The following is an 11,653-nucleotide window of genomic DNA, read 5'->3' as shown; positions in this document are numbered from 1 at the left end:
AAGAAAAATATCTACAACTTCCATACATACACCACCGTTCCAACCTATCATATAATTTCTTCTTCATAAATGGTTCTTAGTTCTTGCATAATACAAACACATCTAAAGGGACATGCATGCCCTTTTCCTCATGGCTTGTACTAAAATTTGGGCAGCATAACCCTTGTTTTCTCAACAATTCCCAATTTAGAACTAGGTACCTAATATGATTTCTCAGCCCAACCAATTCAATAACTCAATACATAAAAGCATGCATATATTGAATTTCAAGTAGGCATCATTTACATTACATATCCATTACAAATCATGGAACTTAGCTTACAAAACACTATGATCATTCCCTTGGCTCCCATCAACAAAAGAGATGACCAAAGGCATGAGCATAGGCTAAGTCCATTCCAATATACAAATCATAAATCTAGCATTGCCTATTCATTTAATTCTATACATGTGAGCTACAAAACAACATGTACAATCTCAAAAGAAATGCCACATTTCATGCATAATCCAGATATGGCCACTTGCCACCAGAGGCTCCTGCACCATCCTTACCTGAAAGGGGGTCCCCACAACACGGGGTGAGATATACGAATATATCCAGTAAACCAGGGGTCCTTGGAGCATCTCTCCACCCCACAGTTCCATATCAGTGTAATAACAATAACAATAATAATGCAGTAAATACATATCTATGCAAAGTGCACTACATCTCCAGGAGAAATCCCTCGAGCTCTCAAGCTGTCCTAAGGAAACTCATATGCAAATAGTCCTACTGGCCAGCTAACTACCATGTATGATTTACGCATCGTCATGCAACATACCCACATAGGGAAACACCATCCTATGCCACACCAAATGCATACACATACGTATAACAAAGCATTACACTATTTTATTGCATTTATATACACAATCACAACCTCCACCCTTTCAGGGCTTGGTAGAACAGTCAAGGGAATTACACCCAAGGTCCGAAGGTTTACCTCAATTCTTCAGTCGACCTTTGTTCTTCACCAATGTCAACAATACTCGACTCCAAAACCAACACCTACACATGGTGTAATGCAATCAACACATTGCATCCAAGAGTATTTCACAATCAACCATCAAATACTCAATTCAAAACACCACACAAGTGTGAGCTTACCAATTCCAATGAGCTATTCAAGCTCCGTAGCTTGCTCCAATGGTTGATCACTCACGGTTGGTCCAAATGTCTCAATCCTAGACATCACAAGGATCCAATCAATCATTCCACTCACTAATTGTTCAACATGCTAGAATACTAACCAATCCAAGCATGAATTTTCCAATATTATGAACAATTATCAAATGACTATCTAGGCTCATTTCCACCGATTAAATGTCGTTCCTAGCATTTTTCACAACATGCTCTAAACTCCATTCTTCCTAGAACATAGCTAATTCAACTACATTTCATAAAAATCCCAATTTACTATTCACAAACCCTAACTCATGCAAATTTCAAGGAATCATGAGGCTCAAGGGTTAGAATCTTACCACCAATGGTCACACAACCAAGCAAGGAGTGTTCCTCAAGCTCCCATGGAGGTTGAACTTCCCAAAACCCTAAAATCACTCAAATGGTCGAATTTTTGAGGGTCAAAATCTCTCTCCACAAAGCTCCCCACTAAGAACTAAGCAAGGATTATGAAAGAGGAGGAGATTTGGAGTGGTTTAGGCTTTGGAATCACTCAAAATGGTTGAGATTTGCTCTCTCCCTCTCTATCTCTCTCTCTCTTTCTTCCTCCCTTTCCCTCCTTCTCCTTCTTCTTCCTCTCTTCTTTTCTCTGATTCTGGCGACGGGGAAAATGGGGTGGGAAATGGGTTTCTTTTGTGTTTTTAAGTCACTTACTTGGTTAAGTGACTTATGTGGGTATTGGTTCGTCTATCTATTCAACTTCAATAATTACCAAACTTTACCCAAAAGTCTGGAATATTATTCTAGGAATATTACTATTTTTATTTTTATATTTTGGGCACTTTCACCAGTACCCATTTATACCCCTTAATTTTCACTGAGTACACTTTTTAACTCCAAAGTGACTCAGATTCATTTAATTAAGCATTTACTTAATCTTACCCAGTAAAACATGCTTAATTAATTAATTACACTTGATTTACTAATTAATTAAGATGGGCTATTATAATGATGCTTGTTGACCCACTTTTTGGTTGAAATTATCCTGGATCATGACTGATATTTTGTACTTAGTCATTCCCTTAAAGCCATATATACCAATGTTGTACGTCCTTGCACCTAAACTTTTATCTTTAGAGCTAAGAATCAAAGTCTTTGAGCCAATGTCATGGGAAGACCACTCATGCTGGTGCCGTGTAGGAAATATGACAGGATGTCTAGAAATGAAAAGATCAGTGTCTCCCTCATCTGTCTTTGATTCTAATTTTACCTTAACACTAGAATTCCCAGTAGAGATTTTCTCCCAAGTGCCATTGTCTATTGAAAATTTATAATACACAAACTTTCCTTCAATCTACTCTTCCCGTTTGTAAATACAACTGGAATTAAAACATGCTGATCAGTCTTTTCTGAGGATGTATCAGGATCAACTATGTCAACTTCAATATTTGTTTCTAAAACAGATTCACTTGAAACATGGTTATATATTCCATTGTTTTCCCTGCATTCATTTTGTTCATAATCCATGAGGTTTACTTGCTTCTTTTATTTTATTTTTTGTGGAAGTTATTCTTTTTATTACTATTTCTTTGCTCTATTTTCCTTCTATGTGCCTTCCTGCTTGGATTATTACCATCGTACTTGAATATGTTGCAAAAACTGCAAAAAAATAGACAAGAGAATGCTCACTGCAAATAGCATGTCATCGAAATATTTCTTCATTGGAAGCATAATTAAAATGACCGAGACCTCTTCTTGAAAGATTAAATCTTTAATTTTTTATTAAGACATTTTTATGCGCAAATTTTCTCTTTTATCAGGATGAGAGGCAACATTTCTTTTGTCGATTCCAATGTTTTGAAAATGAAAAATTTTACGGTTGCTCACCTCTATGTTGAGGCTGTTGTTCCATTTGTGATTCTAGCGCCTTTAGAAAATAAATTTTTCCATACACGTGGAGGAAGACCCACTGAACCTTCATCAGCACTGAATTCTAAAACTCCTGAATGAGTGGTCCCCTGTTTCTCTTTATCAGCAACTTTGACGCCTGAAGAGCCTTCTTGATGAACTAACAACAACTGAAAGTACATGGGTCCCTTATCCAAGGCTTCCACACAACATTGTAAGGTTCTTGGGTTGCTGTTGGAACAGAAACACAAGATTGCTTATGTATGATTATATGCCAAATGGGAGTCTCGGAAGTCTACTTCATGAACGAAGTGGCAACTGCTTGGAATGGGACATCAGATTTCGAATAATACTAGGAGCAGCTCAAGGTTTGGCTTATTTACACCATGATTGTGCTCATCCCATTGTTCATAGGGACATTAAGGCCAACAACATCCTCATAGGCCCTGAATTTGAACCATACATAGCTGATTTTGGGCTTGCAAAACTTGTTGATGATGGAGATTTCGCACGATCTTCTAGTACACTAGCTGGTTCCTATGGTTACATAGCTCCAGGTTAGTACTATTAGTCCAAAACTTCAAATTTTATTATTTTGTTTTACTTTCATCACTCATAATATCATTAGGGATAGCCTGTCCCCGTAATCAACAAGAACAAAAACAAATGTATGTGTATTTGAATAAATGTTTCACATGCTTTTTGTATTTTATATAACTTTTTTTTCTTAATGTGCATTCTCTCAGAGTTACATACTAACATATATTCATTAATACTTTATCTCCATGTTGGGATTGTAGAGTATGGTTATATGATGAAGATAACAGAGAAAAGTGATGTTTACAGCTATGGTATTGTTGTATTAGAAGTACTAACAGGGAAGCAACCAATTGATCCAACAATACCAGATGGACTCCATATTGTTGATTGGGTAAGACAGAAAAGAGGTGGAGTTGAAGTGCTTGATGAAAGCTTAAGAGCTAGGCCAGAATCTGAAATTGAGGAAATGTTGCAGACCTTAGGTGTGGCTTTGCTTTGTGTAAACTCAAGCCCAGATGACAGGCCAACCATGAAAGATGTTGTAGCAATGATGAAAGAAATTAAGCAGGAAAGAGAGGAATATATGAAAGTTGACATTCCTCTTGATGGATCTTCTGTAAATCATCAACAAGAAAGTAATCATTTTGGTGAAGAAAATGGCAAAGATGAAACATGCATGCCCAATAAGCAGCAGCAGCACTAATCTGAATCTGCATTACTCTCCCCATCTTCCTCCCATACTAAAGTAACTTTGAAATAGTCAATAACAGCAATGTGGTTAGGCTACTAAGATTTCCTTATCAAGAATGGTTTCTATCCTATTGTCAATGCTTCAGCTTCACAGTTATGGTTTCTTTGTGTGTAAGGATAAAGTTTTAATAATTGTGAGCATTTAAGTTACCTTTGTTCATCATATTACCATTTTATTTTTCTGTATCTAAAAGGACATATCAACCATTATAATCTACTGTTAGCTCAAGAAAAAACTTGGCATTATAAGGGTTTTAAAGTATTTAAATCAAACTTAATTAATAGTCAACAAAATTCTAAAATGAAAGCTCAAAGAGAAGATGAAGGTTGGAGATTTTCTCCGGAACACCTTTATAAATCCTTTAGTTTGACGTAGGGGTGTTAACGGGTCGAATAGCGTCAGACTTTGGTCTTAAAAGGTTAAGTTTGTATTTGAATATGTCAATCTGGTTTAATCTATTATTTGTTATGAATATAATTATTAGCTTGCTATAATACCCCAAACTTAAGCATTTAATTGATTAATTTTAATTAAATAATCAAGCATGTTTTAGTGAGTAAAATTAAGTATAGGGCTTAATTAAATGAATTTGAGTCACTTTGGAGTTAAAAAGTGTACTCAGTGGAAATTAAGGGGTATAAATGGGTACTGGCGAAAATGCCCAAAATATAAAAATAAAAATATAAATATTCCTAGAATAATATTCCAGACTTTTGGGTAAAGTTTGGTAATTAATGGAGTTGAATAGATAGATGAACTAATACCCACATGTTACCACTTAACTTATGTTAAGTGATAAAACAAGAAAGAAACCCAACCCCCCCCCCAAGAAACCGTCGACAGAAAGAAAAGAAGGGGAAAGGAGAAGAAGGAGAAAGGAGGGAGAAGGAAGGGAGGAAGAGAGAGAGCTATTCTCAACCGATTGGAGCGATTCAAAAGCCTAAATCACTTAGAATCTCGCCCTCATCATTAATCCTAGCTTAGTTCTTAGTGGGGAGCTTTGTGTGGTGAGATATTGCCCCTCAAAAATTCGGCCCTTTGGAGAAATTGAGGTGTTTGAGAGCTTCAACCTTCATTGAAGCTTGAGGTGCCATCAATCCTTGGTTGTGTGACCATTGGTGGTAAGATTCTAACCCTTGAACCTTGTTTTCTTGGAAAATTTCATGGTTAGGGTTTAATGAATAGTGTTTTAGGGTTTTTATGAAATGTTGAGTAGATTGGCTATGTTCAAGGAAGAATGAGGCTTAGAGTATGTTGTGAAAAATGCTAGGAATGACATTTAATCGGTAGAAATGAGTTTATAGTGTTATTTTAGTATGCTTTGTTGTTTTGAGAAATCTAGGCTTGGAACTATGGATTTCCTTGCATTGTTAGCATTGTTTGATTGTATTCCTTGTGTTGATAGGATTGAGGCAAGAGGACCAAGTGGAGTGACCAACCCTTGGGGTTGTGTGCAATTGAGGAAAGCTCAAGAGCAAGGTAAACCTTTGGACCTTGTGGTTGATCCCATTGAGTGTTCCACCATACTCCGTTGAGGAGAAATGGTTTATGAGATACAATAAAAACCTAGTTTAGCATGTAAAAAAAAATACAATAACAAAAATTTATCCAAACAAAATATATGATCAACAATACTAATAATTCCATAAATATTCATAAATTCAATATATATCCAAAAAAACATAATATAGAACAAAATCATTCAAAAAGTTTGTTTAACCAATAAAATAGGGTGAAATGGGTTGAGGAGAGAGAGAATGAGAGAGCTATTATGAGTAGTATAAAAAATATAAAATAAAAATAAAAGTTACTATACTAGGCCAAGCTGAAAGGCTCTAAGGCTGAGCTTTTGAATTGGAGTCTAAGGCCTTTTATTAAAAGAGTTTTTATACAAGACCAAGCATGGTTTCAACAACCAATTTTAAATATGTAAACCCAGACCTTCACGAGTCGGGCCAAAGGCCCCTGATTCGTTTACCACCCTTTGATCCATATTAGCCATTTTCTTTAAGTCATTCACTTTTTTTGTTTTTAAAATCTGTCATTTATCTCTCTGGAAAGTGTTTATTCTTAGACATATGCATTACTGATATATACCTCAATAATGTTTTGGAACTACTTTATCGGGAAAAATATTCATATAACTGCATTTTAAAAAATAATTATAGGATTAATGTTATTTTTAAATATTTTACTTAACTAATGCAAACAGTTGTGAGCATAACTAGTGTACAATTTCCACGTTTCAAGATAATGTGAGTTACACACGTACCACTGCGCAATTAGTTGCACACAAGGTACGTGTGAACCAAATAGGACTTTGCCATGTGACACCATTGTGGCCATCCATATAGTTCTCTACTATAATGGTCATAATCTTCCAGTTCACTCTCCCTATCTTCCAATTTTCTAAAAGATCATAATCATTTTTTGTGTTGCCATCAAAATGAATTCAAATTCGCAATCGGTACGTGAACATTGCCGAAGCTAATGATTTGTCACTACCAATTCAATCATTGTGTAACACCTCGTTCTAGAACCGACGTTCTAGAACCAGTTTGTTAACATTATGTTTGGCATTAAACACAGTTACAATCACAACAATTGAATTATGATACAAATAACTTTTTCTTTTTGTTAAGAAATATTTCCGTTTAGAAATAATTCCGTAATTAAAACAATTCCAAAAACTGAAATCATAACTTAAACTATGAGAGGACCACTTGATGTGATTTTATTTAGACCATACGTTGATACCCAAGAATGCCAAGTAGTCATTTTAGATCAACAAGGCTTAAAAACTCATTTTTAATGATATTCCACACTAAACATCTTCACCTTTTATTACTCAAGGAATTTTATTCTTCTTATATGGTCCTTATCTCCCACTATATTATAGATCTCTCCATTAGCTTCTCATGGGTTCAAACTGCGGTCAATTCGAAGCTCTACAGATCAAGTTATGCCAATTTTACTAAACTATGTTCATGCTATTTCCGGGATGCGCCCTCGAGCGCTCAACTGGGCGCTTGAGCGCCCAGAGGTAGCGAATTTGGCCATTTCCAGGTTTTTCAGCGCGCTTGAGCACCCAAAGGCAGAGAATTTCACTTTATTTCACGTACATAACGCGCTGGAGCGCGCAAATCAGTGCTCGAGCGCCCTCCACTTGGGGCAGGCTTGGTCTCCCCTGTTTTTGGTTATTCTCTTGTGGAAGTTTCATTTTCCCTTTATTCTTGTGGGTCATAACACCTAATTTATAAGGAAAGACCGACCATGCTCACACACTATGTGGCACCTACATCCCACATTCACTTCACCAATTCATCATGCAAATCAACATGATAAACATAACTTCATATTCATTAATATATTAAGAGTAAATACCCTTTTTGGTCCCTAACAATATCCACGAAGCCCTTTTTGGTCCCTAGCAATAAAAAAGGACATCGTGGTCCCTAAATTTTACAAATTAGGCCCACGTTAGTCCTTTTGTTAGTGGGGCTCTAACGCCGTTACTAACGTCTCTGACGTGTACCGTTAAATTGCTGAGTCACCATGGAGGAATCCATCTGGTTATAAAACGACGTCGTTTGGTACCTTACTTTTTTTTTCTTCTTCTTCTCTCCAATATAGGTCCCCACCAACACCACCCATTTTCATTACAGTTCACCACCACCATGGTAAATGAAGGCTGGTCAACAAGACTTAAAAATGATAAATGAACACCCATTTAGTCGAGGTTGGCAATGACAGCATCAACAATCTCTTGGGTAGTGCTGTTTCCGCCAAGATCTTTTGTCCTGTTCTTGCACTCTAAAATGACACTATTCATAGCAGTCTCAAGTCTGTCAGCAAAAGAAGAGAACCAAAGATGCCTCAACAACATGGCCGAGGAGAGAAGCAAAGCAACTGGGTGCTAGAAGATAGAGATGAATAATACAATGGAATATTTTATAAAACAGAGCATTAGAATGTAAATGAAAAAAAGATGGTACTGGTACTGTAAATTTGGTAGTTAGCTGCTAGCTAATGCTTAAGCTTGACCTCACCTTTAACAGTGAATGTGATTCTTGAACTCCTCAATCCTAAGAAAAACTCCACAACCTACATGCTGACAGACAACATTATGCCTGCTACAATAAGCTTCATGTAGTGCAATAGTCCTAGTGGGTATGTAATGCTTGCAGTTCCTACACTGTTGAGTATCCATTTCTGCAGATGATATGGAAGATGATGCTTGTTGACCCACTTTTTGGTTGAAATTATCCTGGATCATGACTGATATTTTGTACTTAGTCATTCCCTTAAAGCCATATATACCAATGTTGTACGTCCCTGCACCTAAATTTTTATATTTAGAGGTAAGAATCAAAGTCTTTGAGCCAATATCATGGGAAGACCACTCATGCTGGTGCCGTGTAGGAAATATGACAGGATGTCTAGAAATGAAAAGATCAGTGTCTCCCTCATATGTCTTTGATTCTAATTTTACCTTAACACTAGAATTCCCAGTAGAGATTTTCTCCAGGTGCCATTGTCTATTGAAAATTTATAATACACAAACTTTCCTTCATCTACTATTCTCGTTTGTAAATACAACTGGAATTAAAATATGCTGATCAGTCTTTTCTGAGGATGTATCAGGATCAACTATGTCAACTTCAATATTTGTTTCTAAAACAGATTCACTTGAAACATGGTTATATATTCCATTGTTTTCACTGCATTCATTTTGTTCATAATCCATGAGGTTTACTTGCTTCTTTTATTTTGTTTTTTGTGGAAGTTATTCTTTTTATTACTACTTCTTTGCTCTATTTTCCTTCTATGTGCCTTCCTGCTTGGATTATTACCATCGTACTTGAATATGTTGGCAAAAACTACAAAAAAATAGACAAGAGAATGCTCACTGCAAATAGAATGTCATAGGAATATTTCTTCATTGGAAGCATAATTAGAATGACCGAGACCTCTTCTTGAAAGATTAAATCTTTAATTTTTTATTAAGACATTTTTATGCGCAATTTTTCTCTTTTATCAGGATTAGAGGCAGCATTTCTTTTGTCGATTCCAATGTTTTGAAAATGAAAAATTTTACGGTTGCTCACCTCTATGTTGAGGCTGTTGTTCCATTTGTGATTCTAGCGCCTTCAGAAAATAAAATTTTCCATACATGAGGAGGAAGACCCACTGAACCTTCATCAACAGTGAATTCTAAAACTCCTGAATGGGTGGTCCCCTTTTTCTCTTTATCAGCACCTTTGACGCCTGAAGAGCCTTCCTGATGAACTAACAACAACTGAAAGTACATGGGTGCCTTGTCCAAGGCTTCCACACAACATGAGTGAGATCTTGCAGTCATCCAACTTAACATAATGATGGAGAGGCAGAGGGTGGAGTTTTTCATGGAGGCCGTAATGATGGCGGCAGAGAATGGTAAATCAGGTGAACTGAAATGAGCATGGGTGGTGTTGATGGGGATCTATATTGAAGAGAAGAAGAAAAAAAAAATAAAAAAAAGTAAGATACCAAACGACGTCATTTTTTAACCAGGTGGATTCCTCCATGGTGACTCAACAATTTAACGGTACACCTCAAAGACGATAGTAATGGCGTTAGAGCCCCACTAACAGAAGGACTAATGTGGGCCTAATTTGTAAAATTTAGGGACTATGATGTCTCTTTTTTATTGCTATGGACCAAAACGGGCTTCGTAGATATTGCTAGGGACCAAAAAGGGTATTTACTCATATATTAAAGTCTCAATTACATCAATGTTCTTCCAAAATTTCATATACATGCCAAAGGACATAACTACCAAAATAAACATGATCACGACAATTAGCATGCAACACATACCAATTACTACTACAATGATCATCACTAAGTCCTCCAAAATACATCATATATCTTCAAAATATAAAGGTACAAATGGTGATATAAATCGTAGATACATCTAGCAATCCTAGACATCATGCAATCCAAAACAGGTATATCATATGCTATTATAGGGCAATCTACTCAGGCCTCTTGCCCGACCTGCATCATCCACGCTAATACCTGAAATAGCAGTCCCCATACAGGGTGATATAAAAACTCAATAAACCCAGAGTTCTTGGAGAATTCCTCCAACCCTAGAGTTCACTTCCTGCATAAAGGGTTAGTATCCACATGGCATGAACTGCATCATTTATCCATAGACAATAACAGCAATGATTCAACTACAACATACTTTTGTATTCAAATGGCCAAAGAATTAAACAATTAAATCATCACACATACTCCAGTTGCATCTTAGTCCTTTCCACTAAGCATACAACCTAGCCTCTAGTGCTTGTCCATTGGCCCTTTTTCCAATGACACAACAATACTATATGAATGCAAATCTACCATAACACTAACATTACCACTCAATCATCCATTCCTTAACCATTACCACACAACACTATTGGCTCTGTTATTGCTTGTTGCCTAAAATAAACTTTGGGGTGCAGGAATCCTCCAAAGACCTTTAGTTTATTGAGATATATATGTATATCTCACCCTATGTTGTGGAAACCCCTTTTTTAGATGCTGATTGTGCAGGAGATGTCATGACTCAAAAACTGAACCTCTGACAACCAAAATTCACACTTGAAAAACTTGGCATACAATTGATTATCCTTCAACACTTGCAGGACGATCCTGAGGTGGTCTGCATGCTCTTTGTTATTATTAGAATAGATCAAAATATCATATATAAATACAACCACAAACTGATCCAGATATCGCTTGAACAAACAGTTCATATAGTCCATAAACATTCCCGGAGCATTGTCAAGACTCAGCAATTTTGTCATTCAAACCTCTCTAAAATCTGGCAGCTAGAGACTCAGAATCTGGCATAGCCTTCTTGAAATGAGCATATTTAGCCAACTAATTGAATGTGGTCAGATATTCATCAACAGACATCTCACCCTACACTAGATCATTATACTCTCCTTCTTTCCTTTCCTTAGCATCTCAGTGAAAGTACTTATCAAGAAATTATCTTTCAAACAAAGGATATACAATGGAAAATCCCTGCAACTCTAATGGACGAGAAGTATTCATCCACCAATCTCCAGCATTACCTTTCAGCATATAAGTGGATATAATTGCTTTTGATGATCCCTGCATTCCATCATCCTGAAATCCTTTCTAAATCCTGCAGCCAAGTAGCAGCAACAACAAGGTCATAACCACCCTCAAAAGTAAGCGGTTGGAGCTTCCTGAAAGCATTTAACATTCTCTCTATGGCTTCAACATTATCT

General features: G+C 36.5%; 1 protein-coding gene across 1 annotated transcript; it reads left to right on the top strand.

The window, feature by feature from the left end:
• The first annotated feature begins 2,687 nt into the window (after positions 1-2,687).
• LOC133317542 (LRR receptor-like serine/threonine-protein kinase RGI1) lies at positions 2,688-4,313 on the top strand. Its single transcript, XM_061519407.1, has 3 exons — positions 2,688-2,692; positions 3,314-3,627; positions 3,871-4,313. Exons 1-3 carry the CDS (start codon positions 2,688-2,690, stop codon positions 4,311-4,313), a joined length of 762 nt encoding a protein of 253 aa, XP_061375391.1.
• Positions 4,314-11,653: the final 7,340 nt, after the last annotated feature.

Source organism: Gastrolobium bilobum, unplaced genomic scaffold, assembly GCF_033153095.1.
Source record: "Gastrolobium bilobum isolate Gb01-03AN ecotype WA unplaced genomic scaffold, APGP_CSIRO_Gbil_v1 utg10529, whole genome shotgun sequence".
In the NCBI taxonomy this organism is placed as follows: domain Eukaryota; kingdom Viridiplantae; phylum Streptophyta; class Magnoliopsida; order Fabales; family Fabaceae; genus Gastrolobium; species Gastrolobium bilobum.
The sequence above is the reverse complement of the archived record's forward strand: the minus strand, read 5'-3'. Positions and strand labels throughout refer to the sequence as shown.